Here is a 26,808-nt window from a genome sequence, read left to right as displayed (position 1 = left end):
TTAAATCATACAAATCAAATTAATATGTCCAGTTTCACGTTCAAGGATTTTTAAACAGAGGAGAAAAATCACCTTTTGGTTTTCCAGACGGATGTGATTTCTTTGCATTTAGCATCGCCTGCTTCTTTTGAACTTCAGTGATAGCAAATCCTTGAGAAAGAAAGGGCACAATGTAATATATGAGCAAAATTTTTAAGATCTCGCCAACGGAACAAGATTTTGGTGAGAAAACAAAACTGAAGTATACATTGCAATATCGATTTCAGCAATAAAAAATAATTGCCTCACCATCAACAGAGCAGAAAGCCTTGCTATTATCATTGTAGCTTGATAAACTAGGAATATTGCACAGTGCTGATCATAAAGTGTGCATTTGTGCTGGAGCAGTGTTGATATGACTACAAGAGCAAACCAGAGGCTTCTCTTACAGATGACTCACCTCAGATATTTCAAAGCCTTTGCAGCATCAACAATTGTGCTAAAGTACTCTCTGTTTTTCTACATAAGTGCTAATAACACTCAGGAAAGCTCAGCACCTTCCTCTACAACACAGCCTGTGTGATTGGCATTTTATCCACTAACCCAAATATTTCATGCACTTTACCAGTGGAAATACTGCGGGAGCAATGCATACTATCTCTGAAGTTCACTGCATCCACTTGTCAAAGCTGCTTCAATTACACATTCCAAACATAGGACTTGGACCACTTAAAAGGCAGCTTCAAAGAAAAACCACTGGAAGATCCTCCAAGGTACATTTTAATAAACAAAAATGAAACCAAGGAAGCATGATTTTATCCCAGTGGAGAATGAGGAAAAAGAAATGGAGACACAGGTGACAATCGGAATCTATAGTTTGGATAAGTACAATGAGGGTTAGCTGCCACACTTGTCACAATTACTATTTATGGCTCTAACAAGGGTCTTTTTGTTGTGCACCGGTGCCAGAAATGGACCAGAAGTATTTAAATTTGGAACTCAAGGAAAGATACAACTCATGACCATGTTGTCCTTTCCCAGATCAAAGCCAGAAAAGACAGCTTGCAGTTGACTGGTAACTTGCAAGAACAGTGGAGATGAGGTGGATTGTTTGAAGGAAATTAAGGATCAACACAATAAGGAGAGAAAACCATTAAGAATATCATTTGGTTTGGATAGGTTCTGGAGAAACTTTTGATTTTAGGAGAGCGATCTGGGTGCGTTGGGAAGTTTAGTCGGGTGGCTAAGAGGAACGGAGGAAGCAATAAGGGAAATGAATGGATATTCACTATGTCCATGAACCTCGCCCATGATTTTGGTGAGGGTGCAAGGGGCAAGGTGCTTCAAGAAGCAGTTTGTGTAGTGATAAAGCCATGGAATATCATTATTTTCCCTTCTAACTTTGTAAGAATAGTCTGTTTTGGTTATGGCAATAAGACCTGTTAATGTTCACCATATTGTTTTTGAAATCCTGATTGTTGAATTTAGGAAAACAGAGATGAGGAGCATGCCAGAATGGCTTTAAGGAAACAAGGTATTAAAGGCTGTGTAAAGGTTGTGAGTTGGTACGTCTCATAGTTGTGAAGGAATCATAAGAAATCGTGAAATAGAATCTTATAAGCAGGTTGATTGTAAAAGTTGGGCATGGAAATTGTGACAGAATTCTCAAACTGTGTCAGGCAATTATGTAGACAGGAAAGCTTACAGTATCGGTGAGCACCACTTACATTGTGGCTTCAAACAACAGCAATTGATTGTGGGAAAGGCATGACTAAATGAGGAATAGTGTGTGTACCAATGTTAGTTATGAAACAAGATCATGGGTATGGAATGGGGACTGATGTCCTAAATGGAGGCAGGGAATGGCCAGACATCATTAATATGGCAAAGTTGCATTTTGCATAATTTGATTTTGCAAGATCACAAAATGATGGAAGATTTTTTCTCCACCAAATATCATTTTAATACATTATATTCATTTGAATTTAATCATCATTAGGATATTTACCTGTCTCTTTGTCCAGTTGGACCTGTTTTCTTTCATTTTCAAATGCCTGAAGCCATCGTTGTTTCACCGAGGACTTCTTTGCACAGAATAGATGAATCTCATTTGTGAACTTGTTTTGAAGTTTGAAAGCATTCTTTACACTGATGTTAAAGTCCTTGTCCTTTCCATCTTCTACATCCACCACTTCCATGCTGTCTGTATCTATCCTGCTTTTGTAGTACAGGATGTCACGACGTAGAAGGTCCTATAAAATTCAACACAAATCATATTTCACAATTTACCAAATATTCATCAATTATATCAAATAAACCTCCAACTCTTGACCACCATACTGGTTCCTTTGTTATACTACAATAATGACAGTAAATTTTATTTGGAAAGAAAACATTATGAGAAAATGTCTCAAGCATACTTGAGAGGCAAAGCCATTTGAAATTCAAAGTATTGAAGCAATACCAAAAATTTACCATTGAAGTAGATTTTAAATGAAAATAAAAAATACTGCAGATACTGTAAATCTAAAATAAAACAGAAAATGGAGGCCATATCTCTGTCTAAGAGAAACAATTAATATTTCAGTCAAAGATTTTGCACAATCAGCTGAACGCTTCCATTATTTTCTGGTTTTACCTGAGGTAGATTTTAAGATGGGTCTTTAATGAGGAGAGGGGGTTGGATAGGAGAAGGATCTTCCAGAGCATTAGATCTGGACAGCCAGAGACATGTTTGAATGTTTCAAGTCAACTAACATCTAAAAAATACTTGTTTGGGTGGTTGGTGGCTTGACAATGAAACCATAGGAGATGTAATCAAAAATATCCAAGAAAGCATTTGGATATCAAGGGATCCATTTACAATGATTTTACCTTTTTGCAGAAGACCACCTGATGGTCAAAGAGAAAAAAGATCCGTTGTTTACTCTTGGCCTGTGGTTGCGAAATCTTTGTCAATTCACCTGAATGGATAAGCTCTGAACTTCGTGCCAAAACATCCTCACCCTGAGGAAGACAAAGAATATCTTTAGGAAGATAATTCATCTGCTTTTGGAACTCCTGAATAATGTTTAGGAATTATTAAGATAATTTCTTGAAATTTCAAGTGAACTATCACTAAGTGTTTGCATCTCCTGAAATGTTTATCATATTAAATCACAACTCTAATTCTATCTCAGCAATGAAACACTGTGGACATTCTTTATTAATTTTTTATCGAGTTTCTACAATGCGACAAAACAAAAAAAAACAGTAAAAAAGGTTTATACAGTGCAAAACAAATGTTTCAAATGTACAGTTCATAACAATTAAGAAAAAGCATCCATAGTAGAATCCTATAAAGTTAGTTACCACCCCACGCTCCCACTACCCAACTCCAAGCCAACCTTACGATATATAAAAAAGTTCATCAGAACTTTTATCACCACAGAGCTGTAATTATAAAAAGAAGGTATATTGCCTACTACCTGAACTATAATATGTTTACACATCAACAAAAACCGTAAATCTTAACCGAAAGAAGCTGGAAGTAAAGGATTTAAATGCAAAAGAGAAAAAGGGAGGGATGCACACTTAATCTAAACGGAAATTATGAAGATAGTCAAGAAAAGGCCCCCAAACCTTTTGGAACTTTATATCCGAATTAAGAAGTGAATAATGAATCTTTTCAAGGTCTAAGCAGGACATAATGTCTCTGAGCCATTGAGCACAAGTGGGTGGGGCAGCAGCTCTCCACCTAAGAAGGACTGCACGTCTGCCCAAAAGAGAGGCGAAAGACAATGTACGACGCTTAGTCGGAGTCAGGTGCATGTCAGCTTCTCCCGAAGTACCGAAAAGAGCAATCAGAGGGTGAGGTTCCAAGTAGTATATGAGATAAAGTTAAAAAAACATCTCTCCAGAATTTCTCCAAGCTAGGACAAGCTCAATACATAAAGCCTCACCCCCTTTACACTTATTGCAACAGGGACTAATATCAGGATAGAACCGCAATAATTTAGTTTCAGACATATGAGTCCTGTGTACCACCTTGAACTGTAAAAGGCAGTGGTAAGCACATAGAGAAGTTGAATTAACTGACTTGAGAATTGAATCCCAAACCTCTGTGGACTTCTTACACTCTCATGGAATTGTTTCAGATTGTGTTTTATTTTCATTAATATTTTGTTTTACGTAGTCTTTCTTGTTTTTGCTTTACTGTCTTGTATAATGTTTATACAATATATGATGTGTGTTGTCTGAATCTACATGCCTGTGAGGTGGCTGCAAGTAAGTACCTCTATGTAACTGTGTGTACGACAAAAATCTCAACTTGAAGAGCTTTTCAGAAATGATGGTTCTTGTAAGTTTCTTTTGGTACCCCATTTTAAAAGTAGTGCACAGTCTGTGGACAATGTCTATGTAAGGGTTCCCTCCTGCAGGTCACATTACAGTTTAACATGTACAAAATTGTAAAAGGTTCAGGTTTTTGGTGAAATTTTTCATGTATCAACATATGCTAAGGTCAGGCATCTGCTGTAATGTCTGTACTTACGGTTTTTCAGATTGCTATGGTCACTATTTTAGCTAATGTTGGAAGTTAACACTTACATGCGTATTAATATTCTCAATTTAGATCCATTAAAAATGAAGTCAATTACTAAAATAATGTGAAGCCTTTACCTTTGGTAGAACAAAATACTGAAGGGTATTGTTTAAACGGTGAGAGACTGAGATGTGCTGGTATTCTGTGCGACATTGAACAAAAATCAAAGGAAGGTAACATACAGGTAGAGCAAGTTATTGGGAAGGCAAATGGTTCGTGAACCATCATTGCTAGAGGATTTGTGTAGAATTATCAAGGTATCTTATTGTAATTGTATAGGGCCCTAGTGAAAATATTCATAATATTCTGTCAGCTAGGGAGGGCATATCTGCGTTACAGGGTGTGGTGAACTATATATACCTGTCTGGACATGCCCCCCCCGCTGACTGCTCCTGTGGCTCCTCCCACAGACCCCGGTATAAAGGCGATTGGAGCCTGGGCCCTGCCCTCAGTCTCCAGGATGTAATATGGTGGTCAACTGCTGCTTGTTCATTCTTCCAGCCAATAAAAGCCTATATCTCACCTCACGTCTTGGAGAGTTACTGATGGTGCATCACAGGGAACATACCCAAGGTTCAGAAATCGATTCCTCAGTTGGCTCTTTTGTACTGTGAGGAGGGATTAGGCAGACCAAGTCTACACTCTAAGCAGTTTAGAATAGAAGATAGTCTCACTGACCTGTCCAACAATATTATGGCGCTTAGATGAGGGAGGAGATACAAGAAAAATAGCCCTGGGTAGGAATGTCTAGAACCAATCAGAACTCAGGTAAGAAAAACTTCTTCATCCAGAAATGTTTAAGTCTTTGGAATCTTCTCCCTCATACAATCATAGAGACTCAGTTTTTGATTATATTCAAGATGGAAGAAAATGATTTTTGAATATTTAGGGCATCAAATCATCTAGAGATAACAGAGAAAGATGAAATAGAAATTGGCCATGATCCCATTGAATGGGGTGGCCAGCATAAGGGGCCGGATGTCTGAAACCTGCTTCTCTGTTTTTGGATCTTGTATACTCTGTTACTAAGCACCGGATACACATCACAGCATAGAGCCATCTGTGTGTGGTCTACCTTCTGTGACCAGGAATTAAATTATAAACTGAAACATCCCAAATTCTTTCTGCCACCATTCCTAGACAGAATTAGTTGTGTAATGACTTTACTGATAAGTAAAATTTAGAGTACTCTTGCTGTCTGAGTTATTAAATTGTCAGCAACTGCTATCTTTCAGTGAACCTTACAGGCATTTACTGCACATTAGATGCCCTTCAGGTACAACACATTATTAGGAAGGCAAATGGAAGGCTGTTATTGCAGAAGCATTTGAGAAGAAGAGTCAAGTCATCTTACTGGAATTATATGGGCTCTAGTGAGACTGCACCTGGAATATTAAAACATTTTTACAGTTTTAAAAAGCTCTCAAGGTATCACCAAGTATTCCTCTTAAAATAACACACCGTACAAACAATATTGGCCAACGTAATATGGAATCGTCAAACGGTGGCTATTTTCAGTAATGTGATGGTATTTCTTTACATGACAAAGCATTCTCATGCCTTGTCAGAATATTAGCCAAAGTGCACACGATGATTTGAAAGCTAAAGCAAGTGCTCCCATCTAGTATTACTTAAGGTTAGCTTCATTATGATGAAGCTTTGCAAATCCTTTTCTTTTCCAAATTGCGATATTATCTGATATTATAACTATCAAACGGAAGGAATAAGTACTTTATACTCTATAATCATGCCACTGCAGCCAAACCCACAGATGTCTGGATGTGTGCGGATAATCCCATCATAAAAATCTGATGAGTTTTGTTTTGTACAATGTGGTAGAGAGTAGAAAGTCACGTTGTGTCAAGAACATGGGAAACAGGAACAGGAAGATACAAAGCTGCCATTAAGCCTAAACCTCCCTTCAATCCGAGCATCAACTTCACATTTTCTGCCTTTCCTGCATATCTCTTGATTACAAATATCTGCCAAGTTCACTCTTTAATATATACAGGAAGCCAGCTATATACTCTTCAAAAACAAAATCAGTCATCAACAAGAGATCATGAGCACAGAAACATCTGCACCGCAGGATAAAAATGTCATTACTTCCTTTCTCCTACCTCCCAATTTTCAATTGAACTCTGCCACTGAGCAATCTTGTCCAGGTTCTCCAGCCGCCTCTTGCGTTCGTTGATCAGTTTGGCCACATTCTTCATGGCATTTAGTGCAGCCTCAACGTCTTTGTAATCCCTAAATGAAAGAAATCACTTCTAATGTACCCCTGATGCAGAAAGACCCATAAGAACCAAACATTCTACAAATATTAGGTTGTTTATCAATGGAATGCTTCCATCTCGCTGATTTATTGTATAAATATTTTGTGCTTTATATGTTCAAAGCAACCGCAGTTGCATTTTATTTTCTTACTTCATTTCTTCGAGGCAATCCAATGTTAATTACATTCTATTCATCACCCTAAGGTGTTATAACAACATAACCAAATAGCAGAAATGCAAAATCTACAGATATTTAAAATCTGAATTAACAACAGAAACTACAGGAAATAATCATCAGGATGGGCAGTTTCTACAGAGAGGGAAGCAGCATTGTCTGCTTTTTTAATTATAATAAAATATTTTCAACTGACTGATAGGGCCATGATAACCTCACAGATATGGAACCAAACCAGCCATTGCCTTCTGATTGAAGAATGTACTGTTGCCATCTCCTAAAGCCTCTGACCACTGCTTATAATGCACCCCTTATTTTTCTTTTGTGCTGCAATACTGTGAGGTCTTTTACTTGTTAAGGAAAGGTGACCATGATGAGGAATGGAACATTTTCTGAGTCTGACAGGAGGCACAGCCACAGCAAGCTGAGATTTGCATTGTTTCTGGTAACAACCAACACAATTTAAGGATGTGTTGGGGGGTAGCCTGCAAATGTTGCCATACTTTCAGGCGCCAACAGAGCACATCCACAATGTTCAGCAGAACAACACAATCAACAGCAACAACACAACAAAACAACAGTGAAACAAGCTCCTTTTCTCCCTGCCCTCCCCTCCCACCTTCCCAACCACTCACACACACTCTCCAACTCCAGGGCAAGTTACCTCTGGGCCTCCAGCCTCCAGGCTAGACTAGCAGACAAAGGGTCTCGGACTTCCAGACCACTGACACAGGGGCCTCAACCATTGGGCAGTGACTTCCAGACTCGCCAACTTGGGACTTTGACCTTTGGTATCAATGCCAGGACTTACTGATTATGTTACTTTAAACTCCAGGCCTCACTCCAGACTTGCATGGGCTTCTGACCCTAGGATTCGCTAAACTGGGGGATTGTCCTTGGCCCAGACTCATTGACATTGGGCCTCCAACTTCCAAACGAACCAACATTGAGCCGCAACTTCTGGGCTCACCTACACTAGTCTTCAATCTTTGGGCTTTGCCCTTCATTGTCAACCCCAGGATATGTTGATCATGGGACTTGAACTCTTGGCTTTGAACTCCAGACTCGCATGGACCCCAGACCCTGGGACTCACTGACTAAGGGGTGGGGGGCCAACCTTAGTCATTGATCATGGCTATTGTTGGTATTCATCTCAGCACCTGCCATCCTGCTTTTTGTCCACAGGGTTCACTGGCCTTCTACTGCGGAGCGCTCCAACCTGGATTCCAACTCTTTTCCCTAACTCTTCATTTACTGCTTCTAACTTCGAACTACCTCATCCCTATCCCCAAACCCTAACCTGTCCTCCAACTTCCCGTGCTGCCCCTAAAACCCATTCTAAGAAACTGAAAAGCAATTAAGTCTGAGCCATGACGTTAATGGAGGCTGAAGCTCGGTGCCATCTTGACTGGAATGTGAACTCACACAGCCTTCCACCCTGTTCTCCCTTTCTTCTCTCTCTGACACAACTCGATGTAGCTGGCAACTTTTATTACAAAAATAAATTAATCTCAGTTTGAAGAATTCTAATTAACCAGCTTTTGACAGAAAGGTTTTTATCAGGCATTATGTGAAAATCAAACATGCCATGGTCATGGTATGATTTTGGCAAGAAGATTTGGGGTCCCATCATTGGTGAGACCAGAGTTCAAGGCCTAGTTTTCAGGGTCACATCATCAGCAATGCCAGCATTCAAAGCTTGGAGTTAAGGCCCTCATCCACTATCATCTGTGAGTACTAGGTCAATACTGAAGGATGAGGTCCAAAAGTCAATCGTAGGTCTGGATTGAAGACAGAAATTCGATTGGGAAGCCTGGATCAAAGCCCAAAGACCAATCAGGGGTCTAGATTGAAGCCCAAAGTTCAAACAGAGGTCTGGAACAAAGCTTGAAGTTCGATCAAGGTCTGGATCGAAGCCCCAAGTTCGATCAGAGGTCTGGATTGAAGCCTGAAGTTTAATCAGCAGTTTAGTTGAGGCTTGCTGATTGGAGCCCGTATCTGCAAATCCACGAGGCTGAAAACAGCTTGTCTGGGGTTAGGGGAATATGCATATACGTGGGTCAGAGGGAGGGAGGAAGGGGTTTGTTTCACAGTTGTTGTTTTGTTGAACTCAGTGTTATTCTGCTGAGGACTGTACGCCTGATGCTGGAATGTGTGGTGGCACCTGTGGACTGCCCCCAGCACATCCTTAGCTGTTAAGGACACATTTGACTGCCTGTTTCAATGGACATCTGAATCTGAAAATAACTTCTGCTTACAATCCCAATTGGTTCAGTTTTATTCTCCCATTGCTCATAAAAATCCTACCAGAGGAGGTAGCTTTTTTATTGTATTGATTTGATTCATTTTTAGGTTAATTTAAATACTTCACTTAGGTTACTGTTTAACCATTACAACAGAAGCTTGAGGTCTCCATGTTTACATCAGCTAACAATCAGGGTTTAGCCTTTTTTCAATGCCTCACCTGCAAGAAGGCGTCCAACATAACTTGATTTTATATTCCCCATTAATATCAACCAAGGAACTGGGATGGTAACTGCAATTAAGAATCCACTGCTACAGTAAAACTACAGGTTCTTCTTCTGGGAATGTGAGCCTTTAATCTGTTGCAACTAAAACTGACAACAGCAGAAGGAAAATCCAGTTATTTGGTACGAAATCTCGATCACTTTGGTTAGGCCGATCAAAGGTCTGGTATACTGAAATGCTGGTTCACTCTCTGAGACAATACCAGTCAGTGCAGCCCTTACCTGTGTTCAGGGTTGGTGTACTTGAGCAACTCTGCCAACTGAAGTGGATATTTACAAATCTTCTGCACTGGTGTGAGCAGAAACCCATCCAGAGAAATGTCAATCATCTTTTGGAGCAGTCGACAAGCTTCAAAAAAGTAAACGTATTTGTTGATCTTCATGAGTTTAGAGAGTTCTGCATAAGCATTGGGATGGTTGTTGCAGTATTCTGAGTATATCTGGAAATCTGTCTGCTGGAAAAGAAGCACAGCACAGAAAAGTCAGCAGATGACATACAAAAGGAAGATCTACTCTGAGACGGGCTGACTTTGATCTTAGTCTTTAATGTGGTAACCTGAAACACAGGTGGTGCAATATAAATGCAAGTTCTTCTAACATCTCCAAGTAACATTTAAAAAATACGAGAGGAAATTAATCAATATTAATTAAAATGAAAACATAGCTTCTTTTCTTAAATATCCTCTTTGGAAGAATGGCCAAAAATTACTCACAAATTCAAGAAAGCAGGAACCAATCTCACTCAGATGGGGTTCGTCTTTATTAAATTTAGTTTCCAGGCCTTTAAGAAACTTTTTCTGAAATTTGTAGATGTCTTCAATGTTCCCAAAGATTGTGCGTAACTGCTCTTCTGTGAACATATCTGTCCTTTTTCGGCATTGCTTAACATAACCCTGTTGGGAATAATTGTATAGATTTACCTGAGACACAATGCAGTTGTAGAGCACTTGGAGAAGAATAGACAACTTCTCTTATTTACCCTATGCACCTGAAGCAAATTCAGAATGTCCTTGAAATTCCAAAGCAGTTCTAGTGTGTTATTATTATACTACAAAATCTCCTACAGGCTACAAAAGACTGAAAATACCTTACTTTATTATTACTTTATTACTTTATTATTATCATATTATTACTGAGTTAAGTATTGTATGTAATGAGTTTTTGCTACAACAAGTGTATGGGACATTGGAAAAAAATGTTGAATTTCCCCATGGGGATGAATAAAGTATCTATCTATCTACTTCAAAATTTTCAACAGACCAAGTTCAACAATTTTATCTACAGGGGGGATATTATTTTAAATTTTCTTTATGGCAATAGTCCATCCCACCAGTGTGTTTGTACAGTAAACTGAAGAATGTAGATCAGGAGGGGCATGCATACAGAAAATACTGGACGTTCTCAGCAGATCACACAGAATCTCCAGAGGGAGTAAGTGTTAATGTTTCAGGTCAGTGACAACTCAGCAGAACATCAGATCCCAAAATTGAATCTTGTTGTGCATGGGGTTGCCTTGCCAGTGGTACATACAAAAAGGACAAATTAGAAAGAGGTCTGATTGTAACCTCATCTCAGCAATCCTGCCTGGTCTTGGAAACTTTTCATTGATGCGTTTATTGAAAATCTATCCATCTCTGGCTTAAAAGCATTCAAGGATCAGGTTTCATCATCAGTTTAGGGAGAGAGTTCCAGAGCCCCACATTAGATCTCTTGTCATTTAGATTATACCTTTCTTTTATTTTCCTGGCCAGAATGGACAATTTTACATTTTCTTCCATTATATTGAATTCACCTGCTCTCTTAGCTTAACTCTCCCTCTTTTTAAACTCCTCATGTCTACATTTACCTCAAAGTACAATATTGTACAAAGCTGAGTTCAGCACGGAACCTGTGCCACTTACTTGCTACATCAGACCTGTAGTTTCATGCTTTCTGTCTCCCTCTTTGTTTGTCTAACGAGTTACATTTGGTATTCTTCAATCTGAGGAATATTTCAAACGTAAAACCAACACATCAACTATCTCATTACTACCATGTTTAAGACCCTAGGAAAAGTCCACCAGGACTAGGAGATTTGTTATCCCACAGATCCAATAGCATTTCCCTGGTGAACCAAAGATCCTCCCTCCACTTCAAACTCCAAATGTATCCTCTATGGTGAAAACTTATGGAAAACACTGGTTTAACCTGCCTGTCATCTCTTTGCTTTTTTGCCCAATGCTTTCTAAAATATATTAAATATCTATGAAAACTCTTTCTTTCTGCTTTTATACTTCTGGCTAACTTAATTTCTTTCTTTATTAATCCCTCCTTTTCCAAGGTGCTAAAGTAACCCTAGGTTTTTGGAATATGAGCTAATTTCCCATTCTCTGAAATTTATGACGATACACTGAATGAGGGGAGTTTCATGTATGGCTACTGGAGAGCAGTCTACTCTTGCCAATGTGAATCTCAATGTATATAAACATGAGAAATACGATCTCACTCAGCCCCTCAGACCTGCCCTGCCATTCCAGAACATCACACCTGATGTCCTGCATCAATTTTGCTGGAGAACAGGAATGCGTGTGTGTTAAAGAGCAAAAAAAAAACAGGATCAGAGCAAAGCTCTTCAGTCATGTCACATCTAACCATAGCTATTCACTACTAAAACACCACAGTCATGCATGGAACTGCCCTCACCTGATGCCGTCTCAGGTAAATTTCAAAAGGTGAGAACTTATTTGAAGTGCTAAAATCTCAGCACCATAGCAACATACTTAACTTGGCCAGTTATAGCTCCATTCTCAATAAAGTCAGGACTGAGTGCTGAAGAAAATATGAGCGAGCTCACAACTACTGTATGTCTAGTCAGAGATGCTGAGAGGATGATTTATCTCGGCTCTCTCCTGACATTACAATCGTCACCATACAAGTCAGTCTTTGGCCAATCCAATTCTCTCCAGATGGTCTGAAGGAATGTGTTAGGATGCTGAATGTGGCAAAGACGATGGGACCAGAAAAGAGCCTGGCTAAAGCAATGAAACCTGATTCAGCATGACCTGTGCCTCTATCCAAGCTGTTCCAGTAAACTGTAGTACTGGCATTAACCAGGCAATTTGGAATATCAGCCAGGTTGGCCCTCTTCATAAAGTGCCGAATAAATTCAAACATGTTCATCAGTCCACTTGAAATCCACAGTAAAGTGAAATAAGCTATATTTAATGGTGCTGTCAAATGGCATTTGCACTATCAGAATCAGATGCTCATTTTACCTTGCACCAATGTCACTTTCCTGCAAACCTCTTCAAAGTATTGGTCAAAACTGAACTGTAGAACTGATTTCCATTGGACAAGTAAAAAGGGACTTGAGTTTGAAGAGTGCTGACAGGACTGACGTGGATATTTCCTTGTGTAGGATATTCTAGAATCATAAAGACTCACAAGGCTGCAGATGCTGGAATCTGAAGCTAAAAATGAACAAATTGCTGGTGGAATTGTGTTGCCAGTTAACTATGGACTGGATGAAGACTCTGTATTTCCCTCTACAGATGCTGACTGCCCTGCTGACTTCCATCAGCAGTTTGTTTACTGATTCTACAACCAGTTCTCTTTGCTTTAAAATTATGAGCCACCCACATATGACAGAGATGAGGAGGGATTTGTTTCTCTCAGAGGACCATGGGCCTTAGGAATGTTCTTCAGCAAAAACCAATGAAGCAAAGCTTTGAATATTGTTTAAGGAAGTGGTAGATAGGCTGGCAGGTGGAAGTTTACCAGAGATGGACAGGCGTGTGAGGTTGAAGTTGGAATTAAATCAGCCATGGTCTTACTGAATGGTGAAACTTACCTGAAGGGCTGTATAGCTCATTGTGGTTCAGTTTTGAAACTTGGTTGTTAGAGGACCCACTGTTCTACAGGGATATACAATGAAACCTACAATCTCTGCTGAAAGATTATCCTTATGGACCAGGTTTTCATTATATCACCATAGCATCTGTTCTTCTCACTCAAGGTATCATGATCAAGCAATCTGATGAGGGTTCACAGACAATTCAGCCCCTCAGTACACAATGTTATAGGGACCTAAACTGTGACCTTCCATATAAAACATTTACTATTTCTCTGAGCTTCAGAACACATGGTTCTATGTCTTGGAACGTGCCTGCTTCCATACTCAGTCAAGATTAGCCCGTTCGATGGAAATGGCATCATGTTTCAGAGAGACCCGCGGTCACCTTCCACCTACTCAGCGGTCCTCCAGTAGCAGTTAGTGCTGGTTTCAGTGTTCACCCTGAGAACGGCCTGTAGAGAATAGGGCCCTGTGTTCGGGAAGTACTCTACAAAGACCACTGCATCCCTCATCAGAGCCTATTGGCAAAAATACTCATTCCAGAAAGAAATAGGATATCCCCACTCCAGCATACAGTGACAAATTTGTCATGTAGGGCCCTTCTCACCACCAGCCAAACAAGATCATGACAAAACTTTCACATCACCCACAGAAAAGGCTCCACCATTTCCTTTCCCACACAGCCTCAAAAACATCCTTACAGACCACAGCCCGACTGAAGTGTGGTCAAAGGTGTTCTGTCTACTCTTTCTATGTGGGCAGCTGGCGTTGCACAGTTAAATTAAACGGGAAAAAGACCACAGCAACGTGACCAGACCTATTCTCCACAAAATTATGTTCAAGTAGATTCTCAGTATTTAGCGCTGTTCAGTATTTGTATGCCACTGTTACTAAACACAAAGGAAGCCACCAGGATATGGACTGTACTGGCTATATTTTCTCCCTTTTCTTTGTATTGCAGCAGACTTAATTCATTTTCCATCTCTGGCAGCAGTGTGAATGTAACTACTTATTCTTAGATGTGAACAGTTGGGCTGGCTACCAAGGTAACAGGTTGGCTCATATCTTCAGGAGGGAGAGGAAGCGGGGAGACGCCAAGGAAAATTAGTGTCTATTTTCTGCAGCAGCTGAATATAAAAAGCTTCTCCACTTAGGAAGATGGAACTTCAGTGATGCTCAATACTTAACACAACTACTAAAACATCAAATTGAGCAAAGCTGAAAAGCAAACTTTTTTAGTCTATTCTCTTCACAACTAAATGTCTTGGTTTGTCAGCAGTTATCCACAATGTTATCATATATGAATATATTATTATCAACTCTCTATATGTACATATTTAATATCAATAGAAAACTGTTTTAAGCAGGTTCACAAGAAACTATTTTGCCTGATGACAGTGATGACAATGATGACAATGATGACAGTGTATGGAATTAATCTCTGGATCTATTACTTATAGAATGAATCAATGTCCCCTTTTTCTCCAGTGTTGCTGTCGATATCATTTCATCTTCCCCACTTCAGAAACAACAACCTGAAACTCTATGAAGAAATCCATGCTAATATATAAAATTTCTGTACCAAGAAATAAAAGACGACTGGTAGTTAGGCTGTAACCTTTCTCTTCAAACACCACACACAAATCACATTTGTAAAGTGACAACCAGGGCCTTACCTCACAGATATCCTTTAAGTGTTTGATGTAATCATTCTCGGTGCTCATAATCTCATTGATGACATTTGTCCGCATTTGGTCTTTCTTTGACTGGCCTGCGGCTGAGCAGTGGTCAGTACTGTTGGGATCATCAGGCTTCCCGCCTTTGACCTTGACTGGATATTCCTCCATGGGTTCATCCTGGTTGACCCACAACTTTAGGAATGAAAGGAAAGGCAGATCTATAAATCCTCTAAGCAACACTGTGTTCATAATGGGATTAGAGACATTTATGTAGGCTTGTTCCATGAATGTAGGCCTGATGAAATTATGTTATTGTCTTTGTTACCTTCTCCAGCTACTGGTCATAACCACTTCATTCCTCATCTCATTTGTGCATCACTTGCTTTTCCTAAGCCACCATGCATACACCACTTCCTTAAGCCTGTGTATTTGATCACAATCCTCCCTCCCAGCACGTTACTGACAGGGTCCTTTGTGTTTTTATCTCTATTGCTGCAAAGCAATCTTTCTACTTCACTGTCTTACTTAAAGTTCTTTAACTATTGCATGTATAATTCTTAATTAACAGCCATCAATTACCAACTGTTCAAAAGAAAACGTAACTTTTCTGTAACTTTTGTACCCTAGGACCATAATTAAATGCAACTAAATGTAACTAAGGACCATAATTATAGTTTTACTTTCACTTTCCATAGCATTCATGAATTTAGTAAGCACAGTGACATCTTGGTGGAAAGGACTCAAACCTATACCCTCTCTTAAAAGCATCCAGCAGACCAGAGAATTGCAGAGAATTTCTGCTGCTGTTGAAAGGTTTCTGGGGCTATGAAATAGTCCAACATCTTTAATCAGCATTGAAACAGCACTGAGGGCCATGGTAGCTCTGTTGGAGAAAACATCACAGGGAGCAAGGGCTTCAGTTGTGAGTTTCACAGAAGAGTAATGTTAGATTTCTCTCTTTTATACCACACTGAAACAAAATGTATTTACATCAAAACCTGTGTTCTTATCAAGGAGCTGTAAGTTCTTGAGGATATCAGCATTTAACCCCAACTAGACAAGTCTTTATAGCTATCCTGCAAAGGGACACACCACAATACAAAGAATGTTGTTCCAGACACAGGGAGCGCTGTTTCCAAATTAATGAGAATTGCAACAGTTATTCCATTATTGCCACTTCAGCATTTCTTTGCACTACAATTGCTGCATCAGTCTGCCATTTTGTATTCATTGCTGTATTTACCATTGTATTTATTGCTGTACTGTTTATACTGTTTATTCTGTGAGCTTCTTCCACTCTGGAATATGTCACAATTATCTGGTCTGAGCTGAATCTAAAAGTAACACGTTGCAACACCAGCTGCGGTATGGTAGAGGGTAGCGTGGATTCCTTCCTTTTGTGGGTACAGGGTACCTTTTCTACTCTACAAGGCCTCTAGTGCAGTGTCTGAGACACTGCACAGGTTTTCCTTCAACTCCTCCCAGTGTGTGACAGCCGTGGCTTCAGAGAGTCGGTGATAGCAGTCTACAGGCTCAGCTTGATAGCATTAGCATCTATTCAACCTTTTGAGTGTCTGGCTGAGCAGCACCTGGCAAATTCAAACCTTAGTAATTGAACAACTCAGGATTAAGTTATGCCAGACCTTTAAACAGACCTATCCTAATTAGCACAGAAGTCATTGAGAGCACAGTACAGGCCATTTGTCCCACAATACTGTGCTGATCTATATAAAACCACTGCACAATCCATCTAATCCTTCTACGCTTCTCTCCTGCACAGCTCATAACCCTTAATTTTTCTTATATCAGTATTCCTATCCGTGTCTTTTTAATAACTCATTGTATCAGACCCTACCACTGCTGCAGAGAGTAGATTGCAGCAACTTATCACTCACTGTGCAAAAACTTACCTCTGTCATCTCCTTTAAACTTTCCTCCACTTACCTTTAACAGGTGTGCTCTGGTACCTAGGAAGGTGCTGGCTGTCCATTCTACCTATGCTTCTCATAATCTTATACACATCAATCATTGCCTGTCATCACAGACCGCTCCAAAGAGAAAAGCCCTAACTTGCTCTGCCTTTTCCTCATAACACATGTTCTCTAGCCCAGATGGCACCCTGGCAAATCTCCTCTGTACCCTCTCTACAGTTTCCACATCCTTCCTATAATGAGATAACCAGAACTGAACACAATAATCCAAGCGTGTTGTAGCCAGAGTTTTATAGGGCTGTGTGCAACATTACCCTGAGGCTCTTGAACTCAGCTCCTGATTAATGAAGGCCAACATGCCATACGCCTTGTTAACCACCCTGTCAGCTTGTGCAGCAACTTTGAGAGATCTATAGATGCAGATCCCAAGATAACTCTGTTCCTCCACACTGCTAAGAATTTAGGGCCTGTCTTTACTTGTTCACCGAAGTAACTCTGTAACTACTAATGGCATCGTGGGGAGAAATTCATTTTTGATCACTGGCACTAATGGGGTGTGCGAGAATCAGCTGCGCTTTATATTCACCTCCTGGTGGTTAGCACTTGTCCATCTAAAGTTAAATAACTTGGGTGTGCAAGGAATGAGTGCTCCCAGTGGTTAATAAATTCACACGTGCTTAGTGATAGTGGTCTAAGGTGCACTTCTACCCTTACTGACTCAATGAAATCTGTTTTCTCAATGATCAACTTTCAAACCATTTTGGTATTGGCAGGAGTTAAGCAATGCCTTATGTCTGAGGGTCAATGTCAGTACTTTAATTGCACCGTGAGCATTAAAAACTGCATTTATTAGAAATCTGAAATAAAAACAGAAAATGCCAGGAAAACATAGCATTTTCAATTTACTGATTAGGTCAGTGAGATAACAGCAAATGTGGGAAGATGTTTGTAAACTTAAGGAACAGCAAGCAGAATATTCTAGGAGGGTGCTCAATAATCCAATCTTACCAATTTTCACAAGCTGTCTTTACTGCACTCCTAGCTTATGATCCTATCACATTGGCACAATTATGTTGCTCGGCATGCCACGAGGAGGGACGGCACTCTGTGAATATTGTCAATCTGCATATTCCCCTATGGATGGCTCTTACCCGTACAAAGCTGGCAGGAAACCAGCCTTCACTGTCCGCGATCCTCCCCCACCACCACTCTTTGTTGGTTGCATCCACTACTTCAATGACATCACCAGCCTTGAAGCCCAGCTCCTGGTCATCCATGGTGACATGGTCCCAGAGGGCCTCTGCGTAGACCACACTGCCATCGCTGATGAGCTGCGAGGAATTGGCAAACGTTAGTTATTGAATTACATTTCCAATATGGTACACAGACCTCAGCTTGCAACTTGCAAAATAAACATTTCACATTCATTCATGCTCTGAATGAGAGTCGCTTTTAGATCATAAGCTGTTCTAAAGTTGATTAAGTCAAATGAAATACCATCCACAAGACGACACCTACCTGCAGCACTGTAAGAACACCAGAATGGATCCCACTTTTAACTGGATTGCTGCCCCAGATCTGACTGCGACAAGCCTGCTGAGAAGCTCAGCAAAGCAAGAGTGAAATATGTGCTGCTAGGTAACTAAGCACGAACAGCAGTGATGGACAAGGCACACAGGTTGTCAATGGTGGGGAACGGAGAAAAAGAAAATGGCACACTGTGCGTATGAAAGAACTGTTATATAATATTAATTATATCTTCTTAAAGACTGGATGTAATACACTTTAATGTAGAAATAAATGATGGCTGAAGGATCCAAATTACTTTGTAAAATTAACTACAAATGAGAAAATTATCTCAATCAATTAAAGAACTACATATTTTTGAATAAAAATAGACCGAATTCTGCTGTAGCAACCTATTTGCTACCTCTAGGTGGCAGTAGTATCAGCCTGGCCACCGAGATCCTTGCCTTGAATCTCATGCCTCGCATTAGAGCACAGTACTTCAAAATTCAGTCATTAAAGTCTGTTCCACGGTGTTTATTTCTATGAACTAGGAGGGATAATTTTTTTTCCATTAATTTCTTTCTTACTATTCAATGCTGAGAGGTCATTGAGTAACAGCATCATAGAGCATGAAAACAAGCTTTCAGACCACCTGGCCCATCCCGATCAGGATTCCATTCTAAACCATTCCATTCCATTCTAATTCTATGACCCATATCCCTCTTTCCTTTTCATGTACCTGTCTGAAATACCTTTTAAAGGTTGTTAATGGACCTGCTGCAATCACTTCCTCTGCCATCTCTTTCTACATAGGACCACCCCTTGGGCGAAAATATTGCCACTCAGGTTTCGAATTAATCTCTGCCCTCTCAGATTTGTGGATAATTGGGATCGCTTCCGGAGAAGGATTGACCTGTCCAAAATGAATGACCTGTCTACACCTGAACTCCAGAAGGGCCAATGTCCTTGAGGGCATGTTTGCTAGAGCTGTTGGAGTGGTTAAATTAGGTTGACAGGGGGTCAGAAGATGTTGCCTTGGTGAAAAGGTCCTGGCAAACTGTGAGGAAGGATAGGTGTAAAAGGTCAGCACAATATTGTGGGCAGAAGGGCCTGTACTGTGCTGTACTCTCACCTTAAATCTATGCCCTTTAGGTCTTGATTTCCCAACTTTAGGAAAAAGGCTGCATATTGGCCCCATCTATGCCTCTCGTGGTTTATAAGGACACACTTTATTCTCTGATGTTCCGATCAAAATGTCCTAAACTGCTCAACCTCTTTCCTCACCCAGTCATTGAGTCATAAAGTAATCGATTAATGCAGCACAGAAACAGGGCCTTTGGTTTGACTGGTCCATGCTGAGCTCCGCATCCTCCCTGCTTGTACAAGTTGACCATGTTTGGCCCATAACTCTCCAAGCCTCTCCCTCCATGAGATTGAGATGCCTCTCAACTGTTGTAATTGTACCCGCCTCCACCACTTATTCACGCACTCACTACTCCCTGTGTACAGAAATTAGTTCTACGGTTTCTTTTGTATCTTTCCTCTCTTGCCTGTTATCTGTGCCCTCTAGTTTTGGACTCTTCAGCCCAGGGGAAAAAGCTATGGCTGTCCACCTTATCCATACTGTTCATAATTTAATAAACATCTGTAAGATTAACCCTCATTCTTCTGCGCTCCAGGCAATAGAGATCCGGTATGGCCAGCTTTCCCTCAAACTAAGTCTGTCTAGTCCACGTACCTCCTTGTAAACCAGTTCTCCACCCTGTCCAGTTTGACAATGTCTTTCCTACCCAGGATGGCCAAAAGTGTACACAATACTCAATGTGGAGCCTCACCAATGACGTATATAACTGCAGCATAATGTCCCCTCTCCCACTCATACTCCCAGGTCCCTTTGTTCCACAACACACGTTAGTGCTCAGCTATTCATAGTAGAAGCTCCACCTGGTTTGACTGCCCACCTCACGCTTATCTAAGTTGAAATCCACTTGCAATTTCTCAGCCCCTCTCCCTAACTTAAGCATGGTAACGTAGTGGTTAGCGCAGCATTTTACAGTACAGGTGAAATGGGTTTAGTTCCCACCACTGTCTGAAGTTTGTACGTTCTCCTTGTGACTACGTGGGTTTCCTCCAAGTGCTCCAGTTTCCTCCCACAGTCCAAAGATGTACCAGCTGGTAGGTTATTTGGTCAATATAAATTGTCTCTGGGATTAAATCGGTGTTTGCTGGGCAGCACGGCTTGAAGGGCCAGCAGGGCCTATTCAATGCTCAATAAAATAAATAAACATTTCTTTGCTCCTCATTGTAACCTGCTTTACTACCAACAAGACCCCCTAATTTAATATTATCAGTAAACTTGCTAATCATGCTAATATCTTTAGTCTGCCAGGATTTCTAAAAATCTTGGTCTGTCCACCATAGGGGCATGCAGCCCCTGACACTTTTAAAAGCCTCCCACTTGCCAACTGCTCCTTTTCCCTTTAACGAGCCGGTTTTCCAGAGATGCCAAGTGAAAGGGGGTTTCAGAATTACGAGCGGCATAGAAAGAGTAGACAGCTGGTATCTTTATCCCAAGGCCAAAATGTCTACTACTAGATGGCATGTGTTTAAGGTGAGAGGGGGTAAGTTCAAAGGAGACGTGTGGGACAGCAGTGCACTGCCAGAGCAGAGGCAGGTTCAATAAAAGCATTTTAAAGATTCCTAGATAAGCACATGAATATGCAGGAAATGGATAGAAATGGACAGTGTGTAACCAGAAGGGTTTAGCTTAGTTAGATATTTAATCACTATTTCAATTAGTTTGACTCAATATTGTGGGCCAAAGGGACTGTTCCTGTGTTGCACTGTTCTGCGTGCTATGATGAGAATGTGCAATCAAATAATGTTGGATGCAAGACTAGAAAGGTGAGTGACAGGAATCGTGTTGCATTAAAAAAAGCCCAGTCCTGCTAGTAAAGATGGTGGGATATGATATTTAACGTATACTGCCATGAATCTGAGTACCGGTACTCAGATGGACCTAGTGGCTAGGTAAGGAGGTAGGTGTTGATTGGGGTGCAATCTATCCTTCAGTAGATAAGCAATGGAACTCACACGGTCACAGGAAGAGCATGCAACAACCCCTCCTCATACTGCACTGGAGATCAGGATTGGACCCCTGATTCTGGAACTGTGAGGCAACAGCTCTATATTAGCTGCACCACTGTATCACCCTCCATGACAATAACAATTGGACGTTTATGCGTAGAATCTCCTGCAAAGTGTAATTTGCGATGCTTGCAAGGTGACACGTAAGCAAGCAACAGCAGTGTGATATGGCAAAGTCATTTCCCATGGTAGGGGAGTCTAGGACAAGAGGGCATCACTTCAGGATTGAAGGATGTCCTTTTGGAACAGAGATGCAGAGAAATTACTTCAGTCAGAGGGTGGTAAATCTGTGGAATTTGTTGCCATGAGCGGCTGTGGAGACCATGTTATTGGGTGTATTTAAGGCAGAGATAGATAGGTTCTTGATTAGCCAGAGCATCAAAGGGTATGGGGAGAAGGCAGGGGATTGGGGAAGACCGGAAGAATCGGATCAGCCCATGATTGAATGGCGGAGCAAACTCAATCTGGCTTACTTCTGCTCCTTTATCTTATGGTCTTGTGGTTTTATAGAACCACAAAGAAAACTGCAGTTCTCACAAGACTGCCGTTGCTGGTCAATAACAAATGTGAAAAAAAATCTAGAAGTGCAAGATGTCAGTGAACTCCCCAGTGCAGAATTACCAGTGAGATATTGAGCAGTATGGGTCTTCATGCGCTCTACCCCCTCCCATACTTTACCCTATTTGCTGTGTTACAAAACAAACTGGGCCCTGAGTATGGATAGGCCTCAGATGGTGAATCACAGGGTTACAGCTCCACAATACCCTAATGCCCTTTTGACTGGTTACTCCATACCCCCATGGTGTTGGTCACATTGACAGCCACTGGCACTATAGTACATGACTCAGTTTGAGGTATCATTTGTGTCAGATTGCGGACTTCCTCACTGTGTTTCAAGTGCGAGCATTACTGTTTAAGTGTGCAGAATAGACGTGGCGTCGTGCTGAGAGCTAACCTTCTCCCTCAACACCCCCAATCTCTATTCATGAAGAGTACCCTCTAATCATTCACGTAGTCATGCACCAACCACTCTCTGAGTGAAAAACCTTAGTGATGGGAGTGCTTACTGATGTCCCCATATCCCTGAGCAACAAGTTTGCACAGGACAAAATTCTGAGCATATAGCATAACACAATTTGTGGGGTTAGAGGCCTAGAAATTACTCTCGGCTACTCTATTGGCCTTTAAATAAAGGTTGTATGTCACCAAATGCTGCTTCTGGAAATCTGACAAACAGCATGAGCTTTAATTATGGGATTCACCAAAAGTTGTCAGATATCCCTGTGTAACTACATGCTGAAGCTTATATTGCCAATCAGATTCAGTGAAGTGCTGCAAATTCTCATTGCTCTCAGCATGCGGCCCATTAGGTGTGACCATTGCTGTCAGTTCTTAAATGGACAGAGAATAAAACAATCTTCAGGTTACACGGGAACTGTCCTGCTGAATTAATGGTCACTCTCTAATGGATGGGGTCATTACCACAAAAGCTGGTGGAGATTGCACTGCAATGACATAATCAAAGTAGGTAGAGGACCTTATCCTGGACTAACACAAAGGTTGGTGGTGTTGTGGATAGTGTAGAGGACTGTCGAAGATTGCAGAGAGACATTGATAGGATGCAGAAATGGCCTGAGAAGTGGCAGATGGAGTTCAACCCGGGGAAGGGTGAGATGGTACACTTTGGAAGGACAAACTCCAAGGCTGAGTACAAAGTAAATGGCAGGATACTTGGGAGTGTGGAAGAGCAGAAGGATCTGGGGGTACATGTCCACAGATCCCTGAAAGTTGCCTTGCAGGTAGATAGGGTAGTTAAGAAAGCTTATGGGGTGTTAGCTTTCATAAGTCGAAGGATAGAGTTTTAAGAGTTTCGAGGTAATGATGCAGCTCTGTAAAACTCTGGTTAGGCCACACTTGGAGTACTGTGTCCAGTTCTGGTTGCCTCACTATAGGAAGGATGTGGAAGCATTGGAAAGGGTACAGAGGAGATTTACCAGGATGCTGCCCGGTTTAGAGTGTATACATTATGATCAGAGATTAAGGGAGCAAGGGTTTTACTCTTTGGAGAGAAAGAGGATGAGAGGAGACATGATAGAGGTGTACAAGATATTAAGAGGAATAGATAGAGTGGACAGCCAGCACCTCTTCCCCAGAGCACCACTGCTCAATACAAAGACATGGCTTTAAGGTAAGGGGTGGGAAGTTCAAGGGGGATATTAGAGGAAGGTTTTTCACTCAGAGAGTGGTTGGTGCGTGGAATGCACTGCCCGAGTCAGGGTGGAGGCAGATACACTAGTGAAATTTAAGAGACTACTAGACAGGTATATGGAGGAATTTAAGGTGGGGGGGGGGGGGGTATAAGGGAGGCATGGTTTAAGGGTCGGCACAACATTGTGGGCCAAAGGGCCTGTACTGTACTGTACTATTCTATGTTCTATGTTCTAATACGGGAACTTCGGAATGACAGTCTCCTCAGGAACAACTAAATCAGGCTGGCACTGGTATGGAAAACTTGTTATAACCGAATGTATAACCTTAGCGATCCTCTTCCCCCTGATCACGAGCATGCTGGTTAAGCCAACTGAACTGGAGGGAGGCCCTCTGACTAAGTCAGTCATGCAGCAACCCCCGATCAGAGCCTTCATAGAAGGCCTCATAGTGACAACTATATCAATCCCAGGCAGTAGATGGATTCTCCAGGGTCTCGAGAGGATTGTTGTGTGGGCAAGGATGAGTATTAAGCCAGAGACATCCAGGTTTCTGGTATTAAAGAAAGGCACACTCACAGACGTTTTGTTTCCCCTTGGATGGAATTGCTATGCCATCCATTTCTGAGAAATCAGTCAAGAGCCTGAGGAAGGTCTTTGAGTGCTGTCTGAGAGATATGGCTGCCATCCAGAAGACCACCAAGGAGTTAGAAGTCTGGCTCACTAGTGTGGACAAGTCAGGCCTAGCTGGCAAGTTCAAGGCCTGGATCAACCAGCATGGCACACTCCCCAGAATCCTCTGGCCAGTGCTGATATATGAGGTATCCATGTCAGCTACTGAGGCTCTTGAAAGAAAGATCAGTGGCTACCTTTGAAGATGGCTGGGCCTCCCATGTAGCCTGAGCAGCGTTGCTCTGTACCGGAAATGGACCACAGTAGAGCTTCCCTGCAGAAGCCTGAATAAGGCATTTATGGTTTTCCACACGAGGGAATTGCTGCTGCACAAAGATTCCAGCAACCCCAAAGTCTCGATAGCAGGCAGTGAAGTCTGGACAAGGGCAGGAAGTGAAAGGCCCAGGAATGCAGTGGAGATGACCGAGTCATGTCTGAGGTACGGGGATCTGACAGGGACAGAGGCATCTGGTCAGTCAGGGTTGGGCAGCTTCCCTTCAAGCCGCTTTGACAGGACCCAGGGCAGGGAGAGATGCAAACTGGTCCAGGGCGAGATGTGAGCAAGGCCAAATACTGGGAGCTGGTAGAGCTGGTGCTAGAGACAGTGGTAGAGGGCACCTATAGATATGAGTCGTAAACGTTTTGCTGGCTGCTCACACTGCAGAACCTTGGCATAATGGGGGGGGGGGTGTTGCAAAGAGAAGAGCCATCAGGACTGTCACAGAGGCTACTAAGCGATGGACCAAGTGGTGTGACCTGTGAACCAATGCTGCTGGGACACGAGCCAAAGCCTGATCAACCCTGGCTGGGTCGCCTGGACGAGGGTGTCTGATGTTGAAACACCTGATGGCCCCCAGGTTACATCATTGATGATATGTCCCAGCACCTCCTATGCTGTATCTCGGCATCTTTACCGAGATTTAACAAAGGAACTACTAAAGAATGACACACACAAAATGCTGGTGGAACACAGCAGGCCAGGCAGCATCTATAAGGAGAAGAACTGTCGATATTTCGGGCCAAGATCCTTCGTCAGGACTAACTGCATGGAAAGATAGTAAGAGATTTGAAAGTAGTGGGGGGAATGGGAAATGCGAAATGATAGGAGAAGACCGGAGGGGGTGGGATGAAGCTAAGAGCTGGAAAGGTGATTGGCGAAAGTGATACAGAGCTGGAGAAGGGAAAGGATCATGGGATGGGAGGCCTCAGGAGAAAGAAAGTGGGGGAGAAGCACCAGAGGGAGAAGGAGAACAGGCAAACAACTAAATATGTCAGGGATGGGGTAAGAAGGGGAGGAGGGGCATTAATGAAAGTTAGAGAAGTCAATGTTCATGCCATCAGGTTGGAGGCTACCCAGCCAGTATATAAGGTGTTGTTCCTCCAACCTGAGTGTGGCTTCATTTTGACAGTAGAGGAGGCCATGGATAGACATATCAGAATGGGAATGGGACGTGGAATTAAAATGTGTGGCCACTGGGAGATCCTGCTTTCTCTGGCGGACCGAGCGTAGGTGTTCAGCGAAACAGTCTCCCAATCTGTGTTTCAGCGAAACGGTCTCCCAGTCTGCGTTAAGTGAAATGGTCTCTCAGACTGCGTCCCAGTCTGTCTCCTACTAAAGAATGAGTGCTTTTTCTAATTACCTAATCTTCTAGATGACGGCACTGACATTTCACAACTTGTGCTGATACACAAAGAAAATAGGCAGACAACTATACCACGATTCAAGCGATAAGAGGTTTAAACATTCTTTAAAGTTCAGAACATGAATATGATATCATTCTTTGCAGTTCTTTCAAAGCTCCAACCCACACTTACACTGAAGTAAAATATTGTGAATTCTGGAATGGTGAAATAAAAACTGGAAATTCTTAGACTCTTGACCTCACAACCTACCTCGTCATGGCCTTATCCCTAATTATCTGCCGTCACTGCACTTTTTTGGTAACTGTAACACTTTACTCTGTATTCTGTTGTTGTATTTCCCTTGCACCGTCTCAATGTGCTGATGTGACAAAATGACTTGTATGGATGACATGTAAAACAAAATTCTTCACTGCACCTCAGTACATCTGAGAACAATAAACCAATCAACTTACAAGTTGAGATTAGACAGTGCTCATGATGGAAAAAACTAAGTCTCATTTTAGGTTATAAAATGATACATATACAGGAATGTAATGGACAGAGTGTGTGAGGTAGGAACTGTCCTCAGGATAAATCCCTCAATACCAGCACTGTGTCTGTGTTGGACACTGCTGGCACCTGTGAATGGGGGATAGACTGAATTCTTC

At 41.6% G+C, this 26,808-nt stretch overlaps 1 protein-coding gene across 6 annotated transcripts in view; it reads right to left on the bottom strand.

Moving 5' to 3' along the window:
- The window catches only part of arhgef4 (Rho guanine nucleotide exchange factor (GEF) 4), a 476,594-nt gene that overhangs the window by 8,858 nt on the left and 440,928 nt on the right, over positions 1-26,808 (bottom strand). For 4 of the 6 annotated variants that reach the window (XM_073040794.1, XM_073040792.1, XM_073040797.1 and 1 more), the window contains 8 exons: positions 18,134-18,313; positions 15,049-15,243; positions 10,254-10,433; positions 9,763-9,995; positions 6,682-6,811; positions 2,854-2,985; positions 1,988-2,231; positions 73-150 (listed from right to left, as the gene is read on the bottom strand). In XM_073040794.1, the coding sequence (XP_072896895.1) occupies positions 73-150; positions 1,988-2,231; positions 2,854-2,985; positions 6,682-6,811; positions 9,763-9,995; positions 10,254-10,433; positions 15,049-15,243; positions 18,134-18,313 (1,372 nt within the window). Of the gene's footprint in view, positions 1-72; positions 151-1,987; positions 2,232-2,853; positions 2,986-6,681; positions 6,812-9,762; positions 9,996-10,253; positions 10,434-15,048; positions 15,244-18,133; positions 18,314-18,500; positions 18,668-26,808 lie in introns of those variants that run through there. The other 2 variants (XM_073040796.1, XM_073040793.1) reach the window with 2 other exon arrangements.

This window comes from Hemitrygon akajei, chromosome 3, assembly GCF_048418815.1.
Source record: "Hemitrygon akajei chromosome 3, sHemAka1.3, whole genome shotgun sequence".
NCBI lineage: Eukaryota > Metazoa > Chordata > Chondrichthyes > Myliobatiformes > Dasyatidae > Hemitrygon > Hemitrygon akajei.
This window is presented reverse-complemented; position numbering and strand designations above follow the sequence as displayed.